This window comes from Branchiostoma floridae, chromosome 2 (assembly GCF_000003815.2).
Source record: "Branchiostoma floridae strain S238N-H82 chromosome 2, Bfl_VNyyK, whole genome shotgun sequence".
In the NCBI taxonomy this organism is placed as follows: Eukaryota; Metazoa; Chordata; class Leptocardii; order Amphioxiformes; family Branchiostomatidae; genus Branchiostoma; species Branchiostoma floridae.
In genome coordinates this window covers 27555272-27582322 of record NC_049980.1, presented here as the reverse complement: position 1 = coordinate 27582322, position 27051 = coordinate 27555272, and the positions used below count along the sequence as shown (strand labels likewise).

The window sequence follows — 27051 nt, the reverse complement described above, 5'->3', positions numbered from 1 at the left end:
CAGCCAGACAATGTCACCGTCTTGCGGCCGCTGACGGCACGGCACAACAGCGAGCAGGGGCTCTCTGATAACAACATGGCGATAACGGTCATTCAGCAACATGAACTAAAATTCAAAGTCTTGGATCCCGCAGTCAGACAGCAAAATCGTCCCATTGCGGCCACAAGCACTGGTGGCACGTCACAAAAGGGAGCAGGCGCGTTCTGGGCACACCGGACAACCTGGAGACAACTTACACTCATACACGTAAAATGGCTATTGATAATCTAACAATTAAAAGCACACAACAACTGTTCTATCATCTATGGTCAGAATGGTGTATTTATAACGACTAAAAAGGAAATTACGTGACACAGTAAGGAGCAAAGGCATTTTGAGCACACCGGACAACTTTCGTCAATTAAAGGTATGCGGTGTATGAATGGTTAATGATAATCTAACAGCAATGTGCGCTACAACTATCTTATGATTTATGACCAGAATGATTGAAAAATGGACGGTTTATTATATTAGTATCATGCATTCTTTTGATTTATTATGATTGTATAAAGTGGCATAAAGGACTGACCCTCGCTGTACACCGGGAACCAGAGGCTGCTCTTGGTCTTGTTCTGCCGTGCGTGCTGCTGTCGGTAGGCGGCGCACTGCTCGCTCCTGAAGGACGGGCTCCCCTCCGGACACGGCTACTGGACAAACGACAACGTCAAGAGACATTATTGTCACTTCACACATGCACGGCAACCTCGCATGATGTTGTTGTCATCTCTACACACGACAGAGCTAGACGGTGTCATCGTTACCGCTACACACCACATCGTCACAAGGCGTTATTGTCACTTCTATGTTGTTGTTGATCTCTACAGACGACAACGTTAGACGACGTGTCAAATCTACACACAATCACGTCAGAGAACATGCATCAGTCTGCACCCGACCCCTATACACCTCTACGAAGTCGACTACGTTATTGTCAAATGACAATGCCAGGCAACTTGACTCTGGGCCAAACAATAGTTACTCAAGCAACTGGATATGGTTTTGGAGTTGCTTGAGTAACTATTGTCTGGCGTATCGTTTTACCTGGATGTCTAACCTACATCGACGTAACGTTACTCTGGACTATAAACGTGAGAGACGACATGGCAAATTGTGCGCATTATAATTGCTCAAACACCTTCATCATACTGATACAGTACATGGACGCACCTGAGTGATACAGATTTCGTACTTGACCCTGTCACCGCCGCACGAATCTCCACCGTACTCCGGGCTGGGTGGAGGTAAAAAGTATTGGGATTAATCACAGAAAACGCTACATGCGAGTTTAACATGCAAAGACTAGTATTGAATGACTTTGACACAAATGGCTTGGTAACAATAGATAAAGGTGACAGCGAAACTGTTGTTGGAAGTGCGTTACCTGGGCATACACTAAGACTCACCTTGTACCACATAACACTTATCATTCTGTTTGAACTGCATTCAAAACCATTTCGCTGACTCCACTTTGACTTGGACTTTATTTTGATCCACATTTAGCTTAACAATGTTGTATACTATTCTTCCTGTGGTCCTCCACATGAAAATGCATCAATACACACGTAAGGGACATGGCAGAAATATTATGAAATAAGCACACTAAAATTACATCGGATACATCGTACATATGTACATTTCAAACTGCAGAGGTAAGACAAAACACAAGTTCATGAAGTAACTGTCCTATCAGATGATGTGTTCCACTCACAAAGGGCTGTCGCACTTCCTGGCTGCGAAGCGCACCCCCGTCCCGCATGTTCTGCTGCAGCCGCTCCAGTCGGTCCAGTTCCCCCAGCCGCCATGTACGGGGTCCTTGTTGTACTCACACCGACCGCCTTTACACCACTGCGGACAGGGGAGGGAAACCATGAGGAGATTGAGATGGTCACTGTTGAAAGCCTAGGTAACAGCCTTAAGTTTAGGCCTGAAACCACATTTGGCTCAGATACAAAAAACCAATTGCAATGGCATAGGGAAATTTCGGAGCATTTCTTTTTGGGCAATCGAAACACATGGTGGCATTTTGATGCTGAAATTTGTTGAATTTCGTAGCATGTAACTAAAATCATATATCAGATGCACGAGCATAGAAGGAATCACATCTTGCATGTTTGATTTTCTAACGTCTAAGACAACATCATTGGTTTAATTCAGTGCCTTAGAAACAGATTAGTAGTAGAAACAGATTAAGTCATACCTTATCCTGTCCGCATTCCGTGCCGTCCACCGCGGCGAATTCCTTAGTAACACATTCATCCTTCCCGGGCTCGATACACCAGAGGGATTCACACAGGCGGATCTGACAGGGAAATGGCCAAAGATAATTTGCACATACGTAAAAGGAAGATTTATGACAAGTGTTCGTCCTAAACGAAATCTTAAGGATCCTCTGCTCAACTTTACAAACCTTAAGTTTCGTAACCGTTAAGTAACTGTTAGTTTCGCATAACTGGCAGACTGACTGACAGAAAGAGAGAGAGAGAGAGAGTTTCGCATAAAATGTTAACCGAATTTAGGCGTATTTGTACAGAGGCAAGGTTCTTATTATCGTCACCACTTTATCTTCATACTAATGTTTATGATTTTAATAAAAACGAATGAATTTCATACCTTCTTCTCCGGATAAGGACAGACTGAGGCGTTTTTGCCGAAGATGAAGACACACTGCTGCTCGGGTGTGTACAGCTCTCCGGGCAGCTCAGCCGCGTACCCGAGGTTAGCGCCCCTCTTCGTGTCCAGGAGGCACTGACTCTGCTGGGATCTAGGGTTGCAGACAAAAAATTTCACCAATCATAGCGTAAAACTGAAAATCTTCAATGAATACTGCTTTAACACTAAAGTCATTGAGTGCAAACATTCCAAATGGTCGGAACAGTTATTTACTAATTCGACCAAAAGTGCAGAAGATGCAGTCTCTCAACTACCGACGCACATTATGATAATAAATTAGTTGGTGGATAACGATAACTAACGAGTCATGCCTTTATCTTATAGCAGATGATTTCGTCGATTGATAAACGACTAAGTAACAAAGTTGTTCATTCATAAAGAAACATATCTGAAAGAACCGACAGGGCATAAATTCCTGGTTCTACTTCTCACTGTAGCTAGGTGTCGCTGCGCTGCTGCAGCTGCAGATGTGGTAACAAACGTTTTGACATTTTACCATTGACTGTTTCTTTTCTTTGAAAGCACATTGATTTGATTTGATTTGATTTGATTTGATTTGATTTGATTTGATTTGATTTGATTTGATTTGATTTGATTTGATTTGATTTGATTTGATGTGATGTGATTTGATTTGATTTATTCGGCTGTGTAGAGAAAATGCAGCCAGGGTTACCCAACTAGCCGTAGGCCATTATAAAGGGCTAGCCCTGGTAACAAGGTATTTGTCCCTTATTGTTACTAAGCCCAGCAAGATTAGCCCCTTTAGGTTCTAAATCTCATCTCAATATTACTCAATAAACTAAACTCATGATCATGTTCCAATGTGTACGTGTGTCGGTGAGTGCGGTCGACCCTACCTGAGGAAGTTCTCGACCTTTGACCTGCTGCAGGGGGACCACTGCAGGTTGACCTTGCCTGTCCTCCTCAGCCATGATGACGACCTGATGTACTGTATGGACGACTCTGGGCGCGTCACGCACCGGTTCTCCATCCCGTCATGGGTCATGCCCCAACTATTGGTATAAAACATCGGGAAAATCGTGAAATGCGCTACCTTCATGGAATCATACTACTAATATACAAGGTTGACGTGAAAAATACTCCATTTAGAGATTAATGGTTAGAGATGTGATGAGTTTCTTTTTTTAACTTAAATAAAACTGCAGCAGCACAAAGGGCTGAATGGTAGTTTCATACAATAATGGCCTAACGTTAAAAGGTATACATAGCTTAACAAATTAAAAGCTCTATATGACAATTATAGCTTAATCTATTCTTAATAACATTTCATACTTCAACAAAGACGTTCTGACACTTGCAACAGACGGTAACCGGTCTACTCGTACAAACATATGCTGCCGAAACTGCATGCTCTCACTCAGAAGTCTCACACAATAGCGCAGCGTACTGTTTCTAAATCGAGAAGTCCAATAGCTTTTACACTTTCCTAGTAATCAGTTGCACCTTATCACGAACAGAATGATCCTTCAATGAACCAATTTCTCGAACATCAAATTTTTAAATGGCATCACTTACTTATGTCCAAGTTCATGTGCGACTGTGAAGGCCAAAGTCAGGCCGTTATCCTCGTTCACGCTGCACATCCGGTTGGGGTCGCACATACCGGAAATAAACGCCATTCCTGACGGTAGATGAATGAGTAACAACAAATAAATATCTGTTTAAAAGGAACAAACCCATCTGAACCGTGCCAACACTGATCTATCTTCAATGCATTTCCGAATGATTGTCTAAGTAATGGATATCAGAGTAAATATACGGGAGGATGTTTAGACTTTCGAGCTCAGAACAAAACATTTTCTGTGGACATTATACCCCACAATATTCTCTTACTGCGTTCTTTGTTTAACTGACTCGGTGATTAGAAGAATACCAACAACATAATGTTAGCTGCATCATGTATTTTAAACGGAATCGCACTTTTCACCCAGTAAATGCTCGTTTTTTATTGGCATCTACTAATTGAAGTTTGAAAGTTGGGTTAGACTTGTATCCCGTACAGCTGGTCTGTGTTCTAGCCTGAGGTCAAGGTTATGTGCCGACATGTGTGTGGCCCAAGTCCGGATGGGGATCAGTAATGCGCCCCCCTCCCCCAGGTGTCATGTCCAATTACAGCAGAGGGGCCGTCTTCCCCAATGACTGCGATTGTGATACATATTTGGTCATTCTGTTATCTCATTCTGCGAGCCTAGAGACAGCCCAAGCGTGTTGGAGAAATCTTTGGCTATGTAATGCACCTGTCAATAACATGTCTAACGGTGCTTGGGTACACCCGTATAAGGGATTCAAGAATCGGCAACCAGCTACTCGTTTTTTCTACTCCAAGCCCCCAAGCCAATACGATATTGCTTGCTTTCATCGGAGCAGATTCTCAGACTGTATGTAAAGGAATCGGACATGTCAGTGTAGCGTATTTAATATGTTGTATATATATATATATATATATATATATATATATATATATATATATATGTATATGTGAAATGATTATTGTACAAAATTGCAATTCAGCCGTTAGGCTGCAACAGTTTTTTAATCCAATAAACCATTTCTCTCTCTCTCTCTTTCCGAAATTTGCGAGATTGTAGGAAAAATGTATACAGCATGGTATACTGGGATTTACAGTTCTTTACACATGTAAGAATTTCCGCGAAGGGGAAGTGCTAAACCAGGCAAGGGGCAACTAAGGACACAGACGTGGGATCCTTTTACTTTATGTTCCAGCTGTATGCCTTGCATTCAATCTTTAACGTTACGATTTTAATGTACATGTATAGCGAAATCGTTCTGAGTAGGCCTGCCTAACACAACACTGAGTCTATTGTAGCTTCTGCTGTACATCATCATACTTCAGATGGTAATAATTTACGTACAGACCGACGTTTTGTTGGTTTCACGTTACGATTTGAAGCCCAGTGATGCCAAAATTGGTTTCAATTCCATATCTGAAGAGGAAGTCATGTAGTTTCGAAGGAAACAGATTAGGAAAAGACAGTTAGGCTATTTTTAAATATCACCTCTACTTGGATTTTGTTGAAGTGCGATGCTCGGTTGTTCATCAGAGTGTTTGCTAAATAGCAGTTACTCGAACAATTAGATGTGGTTATGGAAATCATATTCAGTCGCTTGATTGATTAATTACTATTTGGAGTATCTTATTGGCAGGATGTCTAACCATCATCGCATTAGAAGGTAGTGTTACAGTTTGGATTATATACGTTACAATTTGAAGTCTTGTCTATTCGATTTGGAAAGTGTTCCTCAATTATTCCAATTTGACGCGGAAGATATATATTTGTTAAGGACTGAAATTAGGCAAAGTAGATATCACCTCTGCTTGGATTATGCCCAAGTACGAACCCCGGGGGTTCATTTGAGCCTGGTGTTGACACAACGCCAAGTGCCGGACCATTAGGACACGTCTCCTCTGACCTAGCGTTTGTTTGTTTTAACACGGGAACTCCCGAGCCCGTGCTCCGGCGGGATCGGGGAGGATCAGGACACGGCTTCTACCTCACCACTTATTTTACAACTTCTATGGAGCGTTAGAAGGCAAACAATACTAAGGCAACACCCGAGGACGCTGCTTTTTCAGCTGCACATTTTAAGCGCAGCGATTTTAACCGCGCTGATCCTATAGGCTTTGATCTAGTTCAAAGGACTTTGCGGTTAGGGCATCCCTCGCACGTGACGACGGCATGAATGTACCACTTACCGATCTGATCGTCCCAAAGGCCAAAGACGTGTATTGTTCTCATTAAGACAATTCGTGCTCAGCAAATGGCTGGAAGCCAGAAATAGGTACCAATCGTATATTTGATTTACAGCCTTGTTTTGTGTGGGAACACGTGCACATTCGTCTACGGTTACTGAAACATCTGACAAAGTCCGTAAAAAAGTCGTCAGAATGCATTCTACTCGTAACTATGACCTAGACGACGATAAAAGAACTCGATGTGACAAAATTTACTTCATTTTATGATGAAGCTAGCAAGGTGCATGCTGTTTGTCAAGGTAATGCGATCAATGTTCTTGCCAAAATGTACTACGAACTAGATGCAAATAAACGCTGACCAAGGTCGTCTGCTACTTACCCAGCGTGCCGCACGGCTCGTCCCTGTCCTTGCAGATGTCCTTCCTAGAAGAATGCAGCACAAGGAGACGGTCAACAAGTCATTCCGTAAACTTTTAATTGTGAAGTCGCGACACATCATTACGATTCAAACAACAACAACCACGTGCACAACATCAAACTGTCCTTGAAGATCTTTATATCTATCTTGGGAGTAAACAACACCAGAAGAAGATCCACATGTCATTACGTCAACTTTTAATAGTGTAGTAATGACACATCCTTAACAAATATAACAACAACAATCATGTGTACAAGTTAACAACATCAAACTGTCCTTGCAGATCTAGATGTTCATTCGGAAGTAAACACCATGAGACGATCACCTTGTAAGACTGTCCTGTCTTTACATGGTAGTTGTGACACATCATTAAGATTCAAAGAGAACATTCAACCACAATAGCACGAAACAGTTCTTCCAAGGAAAACAAAATATCTGGAGACAGTCGATCCGTTAAGTCCCTAATAGTTTTCTTTCACATGCCACATGGTAGTCACGACGCATCATTAAGATTCAAACAACAACCACATCAAATGGTCATTGCAGATGTCAAGGTTAACAACACGAGTTGATCAACATGTCATTCCACAAAAACTCTTACACAACTTTGTCTTGACAATATTCAACCAACAACAAAAACAACCAAAACATCAAACTGCCCTTGCAGCTGCTCTTTCTGTAGTAAGCAAGCAAGACAAGGGGACGTTCATTCCGTAAATCATATACTTCTCGTTTACGTGGTAGTCGAGAGGCCTCATTGAGATTCAATGAAATAAAACGACAAATACAATATTTTAATACTTAAAAGTCGTAAACTAGTGTTTGAATGTGAACCGTTTCAAAAGTATCTCAAATATATCTTAAATGATTTACTATTCAGCCTTAGACTTTTAGGTACTTATTCCAACAACATCACATCAGTCTTGTTCTAGGCCAGAATTAGTAAAGTGACAAGAATTGAAGAAATACCAACAGTGTAATATTGGTACAGCTCTAATAGCCGCTAGACCGGGACAAAGCCCGAGATTTGTAATGAACCCCACAATTTTCCTGTTAAAAGCTGTGGAGGATTAATCACCATCCGTCAATGAGTGTTATTCCACCTGAAGACACGCCGGGCTCCTGCTAACTTCTAGTCTAACGATGAGGTAAATGTTCTAATTGAAGTGGGCTGGGAAAACGAACTGTAAGCCTGTGGATTGGGCGACTGGGCGAGGCGGCGACCTTTCTGCCATCTTCCATTGACCAGACTTGAATTCGTGAAACCCTTGACTTCATTTTTATGATATCATGCGAAATTGGAAAGCATTATTGGAAAGACGACAAAACACACAAAGTGCAAAAAGATTCTTATGAAATTCATTGAACGCTCTGTCAAATCGCTAGATCGCAGTACTGTTGCAGCAAGGTCACCGCCCTAGTTGAACGGGGTTGCTGGATAGCCCAGACTGATGATTTTCAAAACCAACGTTAACCTTTGATGATCTAAGCTTGAAGATGCGTCTAAAGCCATGTTATATACTTTGAACTAGCCGGTGACTAATGTGGCTAGTGCCGTAGGTTATCAGATTTGTAAGCTTCGTGATCAATCATTTGCTCATGCTGGGGAGATTTCATGTACTCTTTAGCAAAGGTTGGTTGGGAAAACATCAAATTCTTCTTATGATCTTATGTGCCATGTTTTCTGTCATCACTCCCCACCACCACCCCTCTCCTTAGTGGAGAGTGCGGACAGAAAACGGCTCATGTATTATAAAGGCAGCCATTTTCCCCACCAACCTCTGCTCGAAGACTAGACTCTTTGTATGTACGGCCGGACAGCTGTCGTACTTTGAGGGATGAAAATTGGGCTTTTAAGGAACATTATCTATTTTCCTAAACATGTCTGTACAAGTTTATTTTTGTACGGTGCACGTATAAACAGATGTCTATACTTGCCAATTTGTATGAGTGACATGTCCCGGATGTTCCCCCTTCGGTTGAGGCTATACCATGATTCCTTGGGATCATATGTTTGTACTGCGCATGTCTACGGGCTTCGGGTGTGACGTTGACGACTTTGAAGTGCCGCATTACCGAAATCGGTTCCTGCTGTGTTGTTGATATGTTTATATTTAGAGCCACACTTTCTCCATTAAGGTCTATTTTGAAAAAGTCAAACATAATCATTCAATAGACGAAAATGTGATTAGTATTGACTGTAGTATAGTATTGATTGAAGTATGGTGTAAACTTTTTATGTTTCGTCAGGTGTCAACGCTAATTGAAGCATAATATGAATTTTTGCACCCAAGTAATTAGATACACAAAATAAAAGTTATTCAAGCAACAGGATATGATTTCGAAAAACGGTCAGACGTTTTAGGTAGCATCCACCACCTTTCCTCCGTACTCTAGTTCAACTGTTCTGAATGTAAAGGGAAATGGTGCAATCTCGACGTGCCCTCAGCTGACCCTGGAACAAACTTTATACAAGGACGTATTTTATGTATGTACTCAAGGCATGACTGCACACCCCTGGCAGCGGTTAGTGTCTGACAGCGCTAACGATCCTGTACTGGGGCGCCTAAGCTCCTTATCTCAGCAGAATCATTTCCTGGGCATCCGCTGAGAAATCATCCACTGCGCAGGGAGCATTTACCGGACCCCAAACAGACACATGGCTCGAAATTGATGGAGACCTTGAGGGCGCCACTAGTGGCCAAACTGCGAGTTTGCTGGAACCGCTTTAGCTACTAAGATCCTTGGTTTACCTCTTGTTTTGTCTACAAACAATATTACTTCGTTAAATCGCCTTTGCTGCCCGCCTGTTTGAGTTTCATTTGGTCATCCATGGTCGGGCCTGGACTCTTGCCGGAGGCGCCAAAAGCGGGGTCAAGGACAAATAACCTTTACATTTGTAGATTTTTAAAGTAGAAAGTTCGAGCTGGATGTCCTTGAACATTAGAATTACACGTACGATTTTCCTCAGCAAAGAACCATGTTTCCGGCTAATCACAAATCACGTTTCAAGTTTGATGTCTGAATCTTACGTTCGGGACTATTCAACTGCATGCCAAAACACATGCGATAAGAGATGACCATAAATAACAGTATCACATATGTACCACATAAAATCTACATATGTGTTATCATATGATCTACATATATACATACGTACTACATGTTATTAAAGATATGCTATATGACCAGAATTACGATAAAGTACAAAGTTCAAGCGGTTAATGTGAACCTGCTACTCGTCTGATTTGATGGCACAAAGGCCAAACGAAATTTAGACATTGAAATGAAAAACATGCTTCTACATAATACAATACCTTTGAGGTCTACTGACCACGTAAATCAATCAAACAATTTGCTAAAACAACATCAGGTAGGCACATGTTTCCCCCCGTCCTTCAGAAGTCACGAGATAACCCTGTGTGTGTTACTGGTGCCTTAAGAAAACAAGCATTGTTTTCACGCCCAATTGAACACGAAAAAGCTATTACCACCAGAAGTGCGTCTGTTTGTGTTGACCCCAACACGGCGGTTGGGGGAGGGGAACACGGCAGGAACCTGACACGGGCTCTGAGGACCAGTCCTGAGGACTCCCAGTATCAATCGTGAAGGAGAGAAAGGCCTAACGTTTCATGTCGCTAGGATTGTTTGCTCTGATGGAGTGCTTTTTAAGTGTTCTCTGGGTGTTTTTACCCAATGGTTTGGGCAGTATAAAGAAAATCTCAAAAACAAAATAACTTTTCATTTCCTCAGTGGTTAAAATTAAAACTCTACGTTTATTCAAACATCTCCTTGTATACTTCTGGCATGTTGCAATAGGTACAATGGCATAAACTAATGAGAATTTTTAATTGTAGTATACGAAAGTTTCTTTAACTAGTGATAAAAAACATATGTAGTATGCGTTTAGACTATACTATGTTGAACAAACTCAACCTATAACTTTAACGTTCCCCCCAAAAACGAGAAGAAGCCAAACATATGTATTAGAGTAGTATTAGAACCGGTCTATTAGATTAGCATTATAAGTCCTGCCACTATATGTGCTTTATATTACGACTTTGTGTATGCCTCAGTACGTAGTCCGATAGGACGTAGTGCACAATAAAGACTTCTATCTTTAGTCAATAGGATAGCTAAACGTTTAACGTTATACTTCATGACTTAAAAATGTAAATATCGTGGGAGACAGCGGAGATTTCAATAGCTCCTGTCTCTTGTCATTGACAAATTAGCCAGGCCGATGACAGGGCGCCCATTTTCTCCCGGCCTCACGCCGTGCGTCTGAATGGCCACCTACAGATATGACTAACGTGAGAAAGGTTATGTCTGGGTGCAGGCATTGGGATTGATGAAAGAACTAGGCTAGCGAAGCCATTGAAGCACTGAGGACAACTTGATTGAGTTACCTTTTGTTGTCTGTTCATATAAAGGAATTTTGGGATAATTCGTTTGAAGTATTGATGAATTATATCGCAATATGTTAATCGAATCAAACAAAAAAGGCAGATAGTGATAGTCTGAATGGCCACCTACAAATATGACAAACGTGAGAAAGGTTATGTCTGGGTGCAGGCATGGGAACAATTGTCTGGTGAGCTAGACTGTAATAATGCGGTGTTGTTTGCTGTCAAAACAAACAATGTCACTCGCTGACTACACCTTCCATGGACCGCCAACTGCCCCGAGACCTCCGGGAACAAAGCTGCCGTTTGAAGCGGGAACACCTGTACCCCATACCGGGGTACATCCGTCAGGACCTGACAGGTTACAAGTTTACACAAGGTTTTACCTGTGGATTCCTCAGGGACAACAAAGCGTTCCTGAGAGAAACATCTTGGAGCGACTTTTGTTCAGGGTCACCTAATCTGTTTGAGAAACAGTTGTGTGGCTGCGACCCTGTTGAACCCGTGAAGAGAGGGTTGGTATACAGACGCGGGTGCTGATCGACGTGCCACTTGCTCTCTGAAGAGCCAGTCAGCTTTGTTGGCGAACAGTCACATCAAAGTAAAGAGGTACGCTGGGACTGATGAAAGGGCTAAGCAAGCCATGGAAGCACTGGAGGACAACTTGATTGAATGAGCATTATTTCTGTCTGTTCAATTTTGGGGTGGTTCATTGAAGAATCGTTGAATTGTGTCTCTATAATGTCCATCGAATCAAACAAAAAATGCACATAGTGATGTCTTTAACATCTGTGAATACATTATTTCCTTCTCATCTATATGTTCGTATGTTCTTCAATATCGTTTCAGCAGTTTAACTGTTTAAATGCAATGTAACGTTAATGCAATGGTGAGCTCATAATTAATTATAAATGGCTAACGGTCCCGTATCTTCAGTGAGAGGAGGCCGTGGTTTCTGGTCCCGTATCTTCAGTGGGAGGAGTTCGTGGCTATTGGTCCCGTATATTCATTGGGAGGAGTCCGTGGCTACTGGTCCCATATCTTCAGTGGGAGGAGTTCGAGTCCGTGGCTATTACTAGTCCCGTATCTTCAGTGGGAGGAGTCCGTACACGTGGCTACAGGTCCCGTATCTTCAGTGGGAGGAGTCCGTGGCTTCTGGTTGTTGCCATCACATCTTGCAGCTTTGAGCGTGAGATAACCTTGTGACATCATCTCAGCGGGTGGACCTACTGAACCTGATTAAGATTGACAGCTTCAGCAGGCGATAAGAGCGCACAGGAAACGTTGTGATGTCCACAGGATTATGTATGATTTTGTTCTTTCAGAGTCTGCATTATTATGAAGGAAATGTCCCAAATTCCCAGTGTTGCTTTGTTACACACAACCGGAAAACCGCCTTTAGGCATAACACACCAAGCTGCAAGTGACTAGACTGTTACGTTTGACCCACTAACAACAAGAGGACTCATAGGCTTTTAGATGCGTGTGGTGGGATCTTTATGGTGCCCAAGGAATGGCTTCCCTGGAAAAGGTGCTCTCCGGCATTACATCCCATCCGAGAGGGCTGTCCTAGTATTTCTCTCTTCTTTAGTGCTACTGCCGTGCCTCGCAGCTATTCCCAATTGACTTCATTGAATTCTGGCCAACTGCTATCACCTTACGGCATGCCTAAGACTTGTGCAGACTCCGTCTAGACGCTCAACATATTTGAAACCAAATACATTGGAGGGAGCCCGGCTGCAGAAACTATTCAATGCACGAAAAAGGTCTGTGATATTCGCACCAATTGTTTCAACTTAGCTGGACTGAATGGGAACGTATAACTTTTAGAGTCATCAACTTGCAGCTGATTCTAGATCTTATATACCTACCAACTGATCATTGGATTGTAACTGTTAAAAAGATGCTCTAAACTCGGGATAGCCATTCACAAGTAACGGGTTGTCAAAGTTGTCAAAACCATCGCTAGATGTTACCATGATGTATCCATCATTCCCGGACACACCAAATGTTAGTTCTCCAGAATGCCTTCTAGCTCGTACAAATAGGTAGCAACGAGATCCTTTGTATAACGCCGCGGTATGTGCGGATTGTCGATTATTATTGAATTGTTGGTTGTGAGTACCAGCCGCTGCTGTGTGTGCCTGTCTGACAATCCGTCCTGTCACACGGAAGCTGGCAGTCACACCGTAGACCAGTACATGTACTAGGTGCAGCCTAACAGATAGCCTAACCAACCTCCTTGGCATAACAGCTTGTTTTTACACATTTACTTGTGATGTCATGCAAGATGGATTCTAATATTTCAACAGTTGCATATTTACACAATAGCCTACGTTTTTCTCCTCTTTCCCTTTAAATCATGGAAGTTGACAGGTGGCATGGGAGTGAGCTTTGCTTTATCTCACAGTGGGGCAGAATGAAAGGTTTCTTTAGTTTAGGGAGATGGCCGAGCTTGGCGATTATGAGGTGGCTCTAGACAAGACAAAACCCACGGAGAAAATCTAAATGAACATTACAAGATCTACGCCAATCTGCTCTTAAATGTACTTGCAAATAAAGTCACACAGAGAATTTAAGTTAAAGTTAATGTTCCCCACACCATTACACGGTACCTACGACGATGCCCATTACTACAGTAAGGGGCTGGTCCACTGGTAGTGTTGAATGTTATACTCCCATGCCCTTTCTAAAATTCAGAAAGCTATAAGCAGTATGTACTGTTTTGAATGTCTTCGGACAGGGATCTATCAGCGATGTCCGAATGCATTGCCAGTAATCTATTCACTCGGCCATTGCATAGGCTCAGGAGGACCCTCGGCGTACATGTGTATGGACAACAGCTGAAAGTCCTCAGTAGGTTTCCCATGTGTGTGTGGCTGAGACCTACAGGTGACTGGTATCAAGACCTTGTCCCTAGCGGACCTTTCTTTGGATAAGCAGTCTAAATGGGCGGCCAGACCTCTGCCTCAAGGTGTGTCATTAAGAGGCTAACATGTCACGGCCCATTAAGTCTGTGTGGTCAGCTGTTGTCCAGTACTGAGGCTCTGGCCTTCATCAGAAGGACAAACAAACGGCAACGCTGCTGAGGGAGCGAGCAATGTGATGAAGGTCACGAGTACTTCCTGTTCCATTTGCTCTGTTCTCACCCCCATCTCAGATCTAGAGTTGTGGAAGAGTGTTCCTGAACTTTGATCATTAGGTCACAGATGAGGATGACTGCTTCACTTTTTACCGTTTACTCTAAGTAGGTAATAACATTTCTTGACTTGAAGTTGATGTAACTGTAGAGTTATCTATAGCTAAGATCACACTAGTGTTGGGTAGCATTTTCAAGCGGCCCTGTAGTAGCTACATCAGATGCTGTCAGTGTTAGCAAAAGCATATAGTGACCTTATGAAAAGTGATTAACCATCGTTTGTTTTGAAAATAACTCTATGTAAACTGTACCCCACGACGAGGAAACCCAAACGTATTGGGTTGACAGTGCTGATATATACTGACATGTGCCATCTGCTGTGTACATCTTCACTAACTCAGGCTGTCAGAGGAGATCATCAATAAAGCTGCTCTGATATACGGATAGCCAGAGAATTATCGCACATGTGTTATAGTCCTGCAACAGCCACATACTTCCTGCTGATACACAAATGTCCGCAGGCAGGGCAATCATTTGTAAAACCGTATTAGTAAATCAAGGCGAGTAGCGTAACGCCTTATCAGTTGACACGAACAAAGCTTGTCCCAAATTGGTATCCTCAATCTTTACGTCCGGCCGGAAAACTAGAACTCGCAAAACATGTAGGTTATATGTTCAACCGTTAATCAAGCCTTTAAATTGGAATATGTCCTCAGAAGACCTTTGTGCTGATGCTGTCGGTACAACAACTTTAATGCATTCTGCACTACATCATATAAATAGGCTTTTCAAGGCGCCCGTTTGAGATAAAAGCCAACCAACAGCCAGAAAACGTCTGTAGTCACGTGATTTCCTGTGCAGCATTCCTCGTGGTGATTATCCGGGCAATGTACGACGCTGTCCGTAACCTCTGACCTCACGGGGACGGCGGGTCACAGGAGATGACGACAGAAGTCTTCAAGGTTTCTTTATCCGAGAACCACAAGCTGACCTTTCGGCTCAGACATGGATGTAAGACGTTATAACCAAATCCCTCAAAGACGTCTCACGGCGTCGTAGGATCAAAGAAACGAAATTTTCTCAATGAGATTGACATCGAAATGAACGATTTTACTATAAATCATCGAAAAGGGTTTAGACGAAAAACAGGTGGCGGGACTATACTCAGCTTAGGAATTCGCTTCAATATAACGTTTGCTGTCAAGTCGTGGAGGACGGGAGTCTTGATACTTTAGAGATGCGAACCAGGAACTTGACAATCACTGTATTTTGTCTGAAAATGATGATGATGGTGAATTTAATGTCTGTGAAACTTTTAATTTGTCGTTGAGGGATTTCGTCTTTCGGCTGCTTCAGTACAATGTACGCAAAAAAAGAATACGGGGAATATTTGTTACTACAACTCATCTAAAGGTTTGGCGAATCATCACTGACACTGACCTTGTCAACAAGATGGCGGCGTCGTGACGACTGGGTCTGTCCCGATGACCTATGACCTCGTTAGTGTCGGTGTCCACCGCAGAGACGTATGGGAGTTTCTCTCGCTGCCACTGGCAGAAGTTGTGTAGTGCGCTGTCAGCGTGGTGGGCCAGTTTCAGACCTACCTGAAAATTTTTTGAAAGAAGTCAGTTCATCATTAATGACCTCATCTACAAAACGAAAAGTGTGTCATTGTTTTCAAATTATACCAACAAATGCTCTGTGGGCGATTCAAAATACTGATCCAATCAAGCAATTTTCAGCTCGCGTTATATGGTTTATTTTCTATAAAAAGGCTTAACCTCATATGTGTCCTAATGTCCTCTTCTAGTCTCTGCACATTTGCCTGTTGTCTTCTCGTATCAGAAACAAGAAACCTACGTGACACACAGGGAAAGGCTCCTGGCCTCCGTCGGACGTTACGTTTAGCGCTGCCAGACATGAAAACAAACACACGGACATGCACGTACCTGGTCTTCCTCCAGGATGACGAGTTTGGTGACAGCGATGTTGATGTTGTGTCCGATACTGGGCAGGCTTATAACAGAGTTCACCTGCAGAGGACGAGAGAATCGTAGATGGTAAGGTTTCCCCTGTTTGATTAAAAATATAAAACTCTTGCTATACATACATACATCTTGCCATGTTAAATATGGAGGGATAATTCACTTTTCATTGTTCTCAGCTGTCCAAGGTAAGAGCAATCTGCCTGTTGTTATTTTCTGATTTATTTCTTGCTCGTCACACGTGCATTGGTACATAATCTGGAGTGCACAAGAGACAGTTTTTGTAACCCACATACATTTTGATTTATTCCCCAAACGTGCCTCATTTCCTTTCAGTTGAGAAATAAATGGACCAACGATCCGTTGCCATAGTAACATGCCACAACTGAAACGCGAGCTGCAGAAATAACTGCGCGGAGTTCCCATCATCACGTGCACAGACCGTGTGCAGGAGTAGCTTTTGGCACGCCGCCATGGAAAACCCATTAAACGCGTACGTGTACAGTCAGCTGTGTCTGCGGACAGGAAGACAAAAACGGTCACTGCCAAAAAGGAAAGATCAATCAGTGCGTCCTGTAAGGGAACGGTCCAATAAGGCACACTGGATCCCAATAAAGACAAGGTTTCCCTGTATTCTGATAATGGCACGGCTGTTGTGTAACAGTGGGTTTAAGCACTGCCAAACCTACCAAGCCAAACGGCTCTACGCTTTTGGCGAAGTGGTTTGCGGTGCTGGCTTTTTTCTACCCAGATTGGTTAGTATATAGGTAGCGGTGTTTTAATGGCTTGAACCGCTTGTTAATAACAAGAATTGGTCAATTTGATTCTATGACCAAAGCTATCAAGTCTTTAAGTTTCAACGAGAAAAACTTTTAACGATTCATTTACGACGTTGTTGAGTGCTTTAATCAATTGTTTGTAATCAAACATCTTTTCTTGTTTGATTGATTCATTGAATGTTTGTTTGCTTGTTTGCACACATGAGCTGACAAAATAAACGCAAAGGTAGGGATACTACACTGACTTCACCATGCTTTCGCATAAGTCAACGCCAGGTTCTGAGTCTGAGCAGGCTCAATATCTGGTGTATTTCAGTACTGTGCTGCACGCGGTTGTAGTTTAACGTTTGGACAGAAAAGGAAAAGCACCCAAGCTGATAACTGATTTCAATACTACCATCTACAAAGACCAACAGGCTTAATACCTTAAAGCTAGACCCATGGCATTTTTGATGTCGTGTTAAGGAAAGTGGGTCCTTATCGGACATGTTGTAAGATATTGCAAAAGAGTTAAAATGGGGGTCTTGAATTCGAGTAGGTGCCTCAAGCAAGTAATGCAGCCTCATTACTCAAAATTGGGTACCTACTGGCAGCGAATAAACAATACACCAGACGAATTATCCACTGTGTATAGGGTACGGTATTGAAGGGTGGCCGTTGACCCGTGAAGAGGGGGTGAGGCTGTTAGTGCGTCATCCTGACCCCTCGGACCTGACCTCCTGCACTACCTGAGACGTTTCATCAAGGAGCTCCTTGGTTCCCTGCCCGGTGTCACGACCCAACACGACCCCACAAATCCGTGACCCAGCCCGGTGTCACGACCCAACACGACCAAACACCTCCGTGACCCTGATCAGACAGCCACAGGCCATGTCAGAAGTCAGACAAGCCCCGTGTGAAAGCTTTACCGCCTGTGAAGACACTGTCTCACACACTCACGCACACACTCTCCTGCCCGAAACACTAACAGGATGTCGACGCTGATATACGGCAATTGGGTTAACCGCATCTCGTGTCTGACCAATGACCGCAACTATTGTCAACTGCAATTTGATTAAAATGAAGCCATGCCAAATCATGAACTTTTCGGATTTACTTTTCTAAAGTTTTCTGTGGAACAAAACACCAATGAAACACGGATGGTACCTTTGTTCCTCAAAAGCACTCCATAACCTGCACATTAACAGGTATGTTACTTTTGCTTCCTGCACACAGCTGGTGCTGACATCAAAGTGGGCCAGTAGCGTAATGGATAACGCGTCTGACTTCGGATCAGAAGATTGCAGGTTCGAATCCTGTCTGGCTCGGTTGGTATTATTTTTTATCTTTTATTTTATTTTTTTACCACAAGAACAGCAGTGACAGAACGAACACTGAACGTAACGATAAAACGGTAATTATGAAGTAATCTCACACCGTTTTCAGCAATCTATTCATTTTCTTATTATTGTAATTAACTTTCTCGCTATTTTTGTCAACGCATCTTCCTGACGGAGCAAATTTGGATCCGGGCCAAGCCAAACGTCCAACCTTCTTTAGTCTCCGGTTACACTGCTTCAGCCTCCTTACCACTCTACAATAGTCAAATACTGCGAACACACGCCGTAAAACCATTACCTCTGTTTTACAGCTGTGGCGCCATGTTGTCGTGACGGTTTGGGTATTTCATACCTCAAGACAGGCTATGGAACTATCTTTACCTACCTTTGGCTTTTTTATTGGCACTGCTCTGTTGTTTGAGAGTGTATGATGTCAGGTTTGTATAACTCTTAGCCACTACCAGCTGCAGGCTCCGCAGATCGCCGGTCAAATAATAGAAATTAGGTCGCATACTAACTTCTATGGCCGTCCGACTCCCCTAGCTCTAACTATCATTTGTCCAATTCTACTATTTGACCACCGATCCGCGGAGCCTGGTACATGCTCTATAATAACCCCTGCTCTGCCCCTCCTCAACATTAAACACACTTCGATTCGTTTGAAATGCAAGTTCAAGGTCGATTGTGTAGTCTACGTTGACTCATCTCGTGTCGTTTCATGCTCTATAGGTAAGGGTTTGTGACAGCAGTTCGAGGGGTTGCGGCTCCAAATTCCACCTGTTCTTGAACCAATCAAACCCCGGGTCGCTGCGTGCTGCACTGTTCGCTGTACGGCGGCGCAGTACGCTAAAATGTAGGTTAATGAACCTTTTAACGGCCTCAAAATGTTAACGAAAGTAAGCTCTTCCACCTGAGGACATACGGAGGTGTCGTGTCTGTTTTAGCATTTGGCACATTTTTGTGATCAAGATGCTACTTAGCTTTGAGTTTTGGTCAAGCAAGAAAAAGTTAAACGTAAACGCACATAGATTATATTACGCCATTTGATATATCAGACATTTCACCGTCTTCATAGGCGTCAACATACATCTTTGCGTAAAAACGTGATGGCATTATGGAAATATTGAAACTCCGGCGTGATACCCACCATGCTCATGACCGTGAGGGCGTACGTCTTGACCAGCGCTCTCCCGTGATGCTTCACGATAGTCTTATCCAAGACGACCAGCGCCTCCACCGTGCGCTGCCGCGCGTCGATGTTGTTCACGGCCGATCTCTTCGTCTGCCGAGACTCGTCCTCGCTCTCGCTTTCTCTGTCGTCTGCAGTGAAAGGGAAGGTTAACAAAGATAAAATAAACAAAGAGTGCAATGGTCTCTGACCGGTATTACACGTGGCGTAAGAAAACCTCCATTTCACGGAGGTAATATTACGCCGGTAGCAGCTACTAATACTAGAACTGAATTGCAAGTTTTTCTCTGCGGACACTGTTACAGACATTACCGATTTCAACCTTAAAAAAATAAGGAAATTGTGATAAATCATGTTTCACTTTATATAGCTAAAATAGATACGACAAAGATGGACAGGCAATATTGACCTTCTAGACTTCGAACGATCTTTAAGTACTTTGCGTGATCTAAGTGCCCTTACCTGGTTCTGTGCCGCAGAACTGTGTGACCGGGGCCTGCGGCAGTTCTCTTCGGTAGATCCTGTGAGGTCTCCCGCCGAAGTACCGCCTTCTCTGCGATAGCGGCTCGATCAGCATCTGCTCGTTGTTGACCTTGATCAGTCCCATCTGTCAAAGGCAGAGTAATAATGGTCCAATTTGTTCGACTGTGTCATAACGAGGCAACTTTATCTACTGAAGCAAGTAGGGACGTGGTAGAACAACATTGCGTGTAGGCTGGGTGTTTTAAAGTAGCTAGTGTACCAAGATTTATCAAGATATGCTGTGCGCAGAGGGATGGGGGCAGTGCAGGATGAAGAAAGTTGGTGCTAAGTCTAAATAGTCTGCAAAACTTCGATCGGAAAGGGACAATGTGAATTAAATTGGATATTAGCAATCACAAAACACGAAAATGAAAACGAAGCAATGATTACTGTATAACGCTTAGGTCACATTTCCAAACAGGTGGCGAAAAGGATTATATAAAAGACATCAAACTTTCTAGGTAAACAATTTAATTTTTCGTTTCTTAAAATATCCCTGGTTTGGAAATGAGACCTAAGCCTAACAGGTATCGCGCTGGACTGTGCGCCGGTTTGCGCCGGTTTGCGCCGGTTTGCGCCCACTTTCAGAATGCCTGGCGCAATTTTTTCCTGCGAGGTAACAGAATAATATGGTGAGGCAGGTTCATATATGTATATCTTCTGCAAAATATTCGATTGTTGTTTTCCACACAATAACATTGAAGTTATCCTTAAGCGACCTGTTAGCTCAACATGTGTTACCCATAAACAAAAATTCTTTGCCTATTCATAGTGACATCAAAACACAACATTCCTTTTCCTCCGAAAATAAGTTTTTCGTGTAAAGGGGAACACATGTCTACCTAGCTGCCACTGCGGGCCGGGGTGGGCGCCTCGGACGTCCATCACTGTCGGCAATTGTCGGGTATAATCGGGTTAAATCGGGAACGACGGGACCTAAAGCTGCGGGTCCGCTAACAAGGCCTAACATGGCGTGATAGCATATAAACAAAACACTCGCGAGTTTTTGAAAGGCTACAAAGAGGTGAACACTTCGAGTATTATCTTTTTGTCGTCAGCCTGTTGGGTCAGGTGCTGGCCGAAAGCAAGTTACAGATGGAGGGTCTAATAGGGGATGAGGGATACCTCATTCCAGGCATTGACTGGTATTTAAATTGACTCCAATGGGTTGATTGTCATACCGGCTTACAGGCATACTGTACCTTCAAGTATTGCTGGGAATCATTGGTAATAATAGTGCAAAAACTTTTATGTTTCTTTGAATTACATGAAGTCCTGGAAACTTCGAAAAGATATGCAGTGCATAGAAAAAATTAGTATCTTAATTCAAGACTGGTAAGTGAAGCCATAACAACAGCATTTGACCAACCATGGTAACTACAGAGATACCGCTCCCCAGATATACAAGTGGTGTCGAAGGTACATGCAAGCCTACAGGGCGATCCTGTCTGGACGCACGGCTGAGATGATTGGTCTAATTGAGGAAAGGGTCAAGATTCCAGATTCCCGGGGCCATGTTGGCATTCCCTACAGAGACCTTCGGGGGTTAAGGTTGACCTTGAAGGGAGTGACCTTGACTACCTGTATCGCACCTATCTACCTGTCATTCAGGCGGGAGAAGTGTTCTTAGTGTTTACAGTTCAGTTCTGTATGTTTTGCAAAGAAATTATGCAAATGGTTCATATTTTAGAATGGTGTTGCAGTCCCAAAGGTGTCAAGGATAATACGTCTTATAAAAAAGGAAAAACTCTATAACTTTGTCGACAGGTGTTTTAAAAAGGGAGATTGGGCTTTGGAGATATTGAATACAGCGTAATCTCCCTACACTTTTACTTTGTTTATATAATTTAGTGCATTTAGCCTATGTTTGGCCTAAAAATGCATTAAAGATCATTGTCATTAAGGACGATTTTCAAAATGTGAGTTGCTCATGCCATGGTTGGGAAAGGGGACACCGAGATTCACCTTGCTTGTAGCCAAAGCTACGATGACGATGCGCAGGTTCTATTGAACAATCCGAATACACAATGTACATGTGAGATTCTAAACTGATCGAATACCAGCCATGGCCAGTGGCACGTATTCGCTGTCACCAACAACACGTGGGTCACCCTACAGTATGGCAGGCAGTATCTGTGTTTATTACACGTACTTTAAGCTCCAGAGAGAAGGTGGGACAGGTCAAAAGGACCGTACATCTCACTTTCAAGAAGGGATTTCCAGAGAGTGGTTTGAGAAGAGAATTTCCAGCGCTCCCTTCATTCTCTCTCACACTCAATAAGTCTATCTGTCTGTCTGTCAATCTCTTTCTGAGGCTCTGTCTGTCAGTGCCTTTGTCTATCTGCCTCTCTGTCTCTGTTCCTGTCTGTCTGTCTATCTATCTGTCTGTCTATCTGCCTGTCTGTCTCACATCCTCCCTCCCTCCCTCTCTCTCTCTCTCTTTCCGTCTGTCTGAGTCTGGAAAGTGCAAAAAGTATTAAATGAGAGAGCTTTATCTATCTTTGTCAAGCTTTTGAGAAGTTCTGCGTGGTTCTGCCTACAGCTAGTGTCTGATGACAAGCGTTAGTTAAGACGGATCGGGCGTGTGTAAACAGACGACAGCGTGGGTGATGAGAACCCGCTGTGAGCGATCAGCCTCCAAGATTTGTTACAGCAGTGGCGGACAGCGAAAAGGGCGTATTTTTGTCGCACTTTAATCTTAACTTCAAACGTGCTTCTTTACATTGAGGTATAGCAGAAGGAAAACAAAACTTGTGTACCTTACTTTGGCCTGACAAGCAGTTCTTATGTACATTTTGTTTAATCGAATGCACAAGTGGGTCCAACATAGTAGAAGGGCCTTGGTTGAGATTTTAAAAAAAGAATAAGGAATTCGAGGGCATTTGTTGTCAGTGAGCCAGAGTGCAAATCGTCATTTTGTTCCAACGAGTTATGACAAAGGGATGACAAAGGCGACTCCTACACCAGCCAGCCAGAGCTGGTGCCGTAAAAGTACATGTATCTGGTGTAATGGGTCAAAACAATTTGACCTTTCCATCAGACTATATTACAGGTTCCGCGGAGGGAGCTTACATTTCTCTTTTTTTCTGATGATAACTTTCTGTATCACAATTTATAGCCTATATTACAGGCTTTGTGGAAGGAATTTACATTTTCTCTTGATGATGACTTTCTGGTAAAACAGAGATCGGTACGGATGTAATTCATTTAGCCTCCACAAGGTCGTCACAAGAGAGCACAGGGATCGTAGAATTCGGCAAAAAACAAAAACAAATCGGGAAATTGGCCAGGGGAGTCAGTCCCCGCTAAGATTCATGTTTTCCTTCCGGAGCTGCCGGCCAACTCCTTTGGTACCAAAACTCCCCTGGCAAATTATTCTCAGCGCAGTCAATCTGGTAGAGTGTACACTTCATCAGCAAAAGTGGGGCAATACCCGACACGAGAGTCTCCCTGCCTGATCCCATCTCACCTTTCACACGGACAGGGGCAATTTACGGGCAGTTCCGCCTTACATGGACACGGCTGGCCAGGCGGGGTGCTCCCTTCACTCGTACCTTATCAAGACACGCGTGAGGACTTCCCTGTCTCTCTCAGCCCAGACAGACGATCGGCGTTACGTGCAAAATTAGACACTGTCAGGGACGTTCCACTAATAACGGTTTTCACGAGAGAGTAAGAACTGCGAGGTCATTCTCTCTTGAAACTCACCTGGCCACGGAACCTTATGCTAACATCTGCAGTAGAACCAGACGTTTTAAGAAAAGCATTGTGTTTACGTCACCACGCATTGAATTTCACATCGCCGGGACAGTAACAAACTTAACTTGACCAGAATAATGGACAAGGAAAAGCGGGCAGTGAAAAACTTAAACTTGCCTCGACTTCACCGAAATGGGAAAAGGCACAGGAGAAAACGACCAATCAAAATATCAATTTTCTGATTTATGCTCTATTGGGGAAGGTGTCATGTGAATGACAAGGTGGACCGCGAGGGCAACTCTCTCCGTCTCCCTCCCGCCCACTCCCTCCCTGTCAGACATGTACAGTGGGACGCCCCTTCCTCTCGGTTTCAGCGGGGGTTGCCCAAAGAAAGACGTCAGTGCCACCACTACTGCTAGCTGGGGAGATGACTGCACTAAAAAAGGAATATCACCCCATTTTCCCTGACCTGTATTATGTAGGTTACAGCGCCAGGCCATGTGGTCCCGACATTCTGACATTCTGCACATCACGTCCGAGGTACTATGTTAAGTAGAACCCTCTTGAATACATCAAACGCGACAGTCGGCTTTCCCTCGAGCTCTCGTACTGTACGCGTCGCCATTGAGACAAAACACGCCTGCTGCCGACAACACTGGAGCGCTGCCCCAGGTCTGATCACAGAAAAGGTTTAATGACCGTACTGTATTCTGTTATTAGATTATCCCTCAGACCTTGCCCTCACCGTTTGATACCCGATCGCCGGTTTAAGGCCACCAATTAGGCTAATATCTCGTTCCTAATTAGCAGGGTCAATCGGGGAGGGGCGTTTTAACTGACTACCCTTGATCCGTCTATGATAACGAGCTTGGTAAGTGTCAACAACAAAGATGTAACTAGAAAAGGTAGATGTCTTAAATCACTGCGTTTTGTGTTGGATTTATCTAAAATGCATTTATCATCTTTGTTGCGTCCCGTGTGACATTTTACCAATAGATAAAACATACAGACGCATACATACAAACACAAAACATGACCTTCTTGAGGAAAGGTAACAAATAAAACAAACAGAGATGAACCCACCAGTCCGCTGCAGGTACTGAGCACCACGGAGGAGCTGTGGAAGGACTCCACCGTCCCGGAGTAGAAACAGGCGCCGGTACTGCCGCTCATGTCGACGACCCGTCCGTCGCCGCTCAGGGTCAGCGTCTGGAAGGACCGCGACAAGAACTCCTTGTTAGGCGTCAGGCGGAGCAGCAGGGTCTTGCCGAAGGCGTCCATGCGGTAGAAGACGAAGTCCTGGGGGTCGCCAGACGTGCCCTCGGCGGCGTCACGTGCGACCCGCCCCCGATCCCCTCGCCAGGGCGACCCGGTCTGATCCCGCTGAACCCTCCGAGGAAACACGACTTGGCTGTTGTGTCTAGCCCCTGCGCATCATAATGAAGACCAAGGTTACTGCTGCATATAGACAGTGCGTGGGTACAAAGTGCGTACATACATTCTTGGTTAAAAAAAAAAAACTGGCTAAGTAAGGACACATAGTTATTATAGGAAACAGACGCATGACCAATGGCCGTGAACCGAAGTCGGCGCTTAAGCCCGACCTGACTTTTTTCCCTGTTGTGTCGAACTCTCAGATTAGTCGTTGAGATAAAGTCAACTCACCGCTCGCCAGAGCCAAGAAAAACAGTCCGGCCAAGAGCAGAGCCAGGACGCGGGGCACGGGTTGCAGTTGGACCGCTGCCATGTCAGCTGTTGCCCCCTCTCCCGCTCTCACGGCACCGACAGCCTCACCGCGCAGCCCTCCTCAGTCCCGGCGCAGGCCCAGCCGGTGGCAATTGTGGTCTCACCAATGAGGATTAACCGCCCCAAAACTCCCCGAGGCCTCCTCTACTGTTTTCTGGTTCTATTTACCCTCGAGAGGATCGCATAACACCGGCGCTGAAAAGTCCATTGACGGGAGCCCCGGCCGGCTCACCGTGTATGGAGGCGAGGCGCGTTTGGGCGAGTTTGTAATCCAGGACATGGGCTTCCTTTTATACCCATTGTGGCCGGCACGTCACAGACAACAGCCCTCCCTCCGTCTTAATTTGCCCGAGACCTTGTCCTCCGCACCAGACTTGCGATTGAAGACGTTCCGCCGAATTCACGGCTTTCCTCACGTCGCGACCACAAGGAGGAAGCGATGAATTAACGGTTCCGTCGCCTCACAATGTAAACAAACACTGCGGTTCTTTTATATAATACGTCGAGCACTGGTCAAGACACGGCGACGGACAGTCTGTCTGGTCACCGTCCATGCGGGGAACCCCGTGTTATGACGCCTGAACCTTAGGACTGCCACAGGCCAACCTCGGTTACCCGGGCTTGATGACTTCAAACCGACAGGAATAAACAATTTTCGGAAACGTAGCTTAGATAGACTACCAGATTGAGACGATAAAGAATCATTTCCACCGTGACTATTTTACATTGGAAAAGAGTTTAAATTTGTTACATTAATATGCGCTAAAGCGCTTATTACACTTCCAAATACAAACGAAACGGGGTTGTAAAAAATAGTACAAAGTTAAGAGACAGATGTTAATTTAAGGATAAATGTTACAGCACACGTCTCTTTTAAGTTATTGGTTTGTTTTTCTTATCAACTTGAACTTCATGTATTCGGTATTATCTGTCAAGATATCCTGAGTTGGAGAACAATGCCGGGCTACCCTTCCCCCTGGATTTACATTGGTAGCTTCAGAGGTAAATGAAGTGAAGCTAAAGGCTGTCGCCCTGGTCGACCGACGGAAAATGGTTAGGGCGTGCAAGAAACTCAATATCTGGGGCACGAAATCGCCGTTTGAATTGTTTTCAGCAAATAAACGGGAGGAATCGGAGCGTGTAGAGTGGGGTTAAGGGGAGCGACATGACCTACATGGGATACCACATGTTCCTGTCCAAACCCGGACCAAAAGGTTGCGGGTACGGGTCCCAGAGATAGTTACTAGGGGCAGTGTCGGTCTCCACGGCGTGATTATTTAGCTGCGTGAAAGGGCCAGTCGGGGAATGTTTTGGCGGCTGAGTGCACATGTGTGTTAGGGACTGCCTCATCACGCGAAGTGATAGCCTCCCTAGTAGGTTTCATAGCAGGTGTTTTATCGTATT

The 27051-nt window shown here is 44.0% G+C and overlaps 1 protein-coding gene and 1 non-coding gene across 2 annotated transcripts in view; one reads left to right on the top strand and one right to left on the bottom strand.

The window, feature by feature from the left end:
• The window catches only part of LOC118409111 (A disintegrin and metalloproteinase with thrombospondin motifs 17-like), a 36181-nt gene extending 10040 nt beyond the window's left edge, over window positions 1-26141 (bottom strand). The window contains exons 1-14 of the mRNA XM_035809977.1: window positions 25567-26141; window positions 24985-25328; window positions 20143-20287; window positions 19639-19811; window positions 16358-16441; window positions 15849-16012; window positions 6825-6868; window positions 4246-4351; window positions 3567-3722; window positions 2650-2800; window positions 2237-2338; window positions 1748-1884; window positions 1207-1270; window positions 569-683 (exon numbers count right to left, since the gene is read on the bottom strand). Of these exons, the coding sequence (XP_035665870.1) occupies window positions 569-683; window positions 1207-1270; window positions 1748-1884; window positions 2237-2338; window positions 2650-2800; window positions 3567-3722; window positions 4246-4351; window positions 6825-6868; window positions 15849-16012; window positions 16358-16441; window positions 19639-19811; window positions 20143-20287; window positions 24985-25328; window positions 25567-25648 (1867 nt within the window). The 5' untranslated portion in view covers window positions 25649-26141. The remainder of the gene's footprint in view (window positions 1-568; window positions 684-1206; window positions 1271-1747; window positions 1885-2236; window positions 2339-2649; window positions 2801-3566; window positions 3723-4245; window positions 4352-6824; window positions 6869-15848; window positions 16013-16357; window positions 16442-19638; window positions 19812-20142; window positions 20288-24984; window positions 25329-25566) is intronic.
• Window positions 18407-18479, top strand: Trnar-ucg. Its single transcript has one exon. It is a non-coding gene; the product is annotated as a tRNA-Arg (tRNA).
• Window positions 26142-27051: the final 910 nt, after the last annotated feature.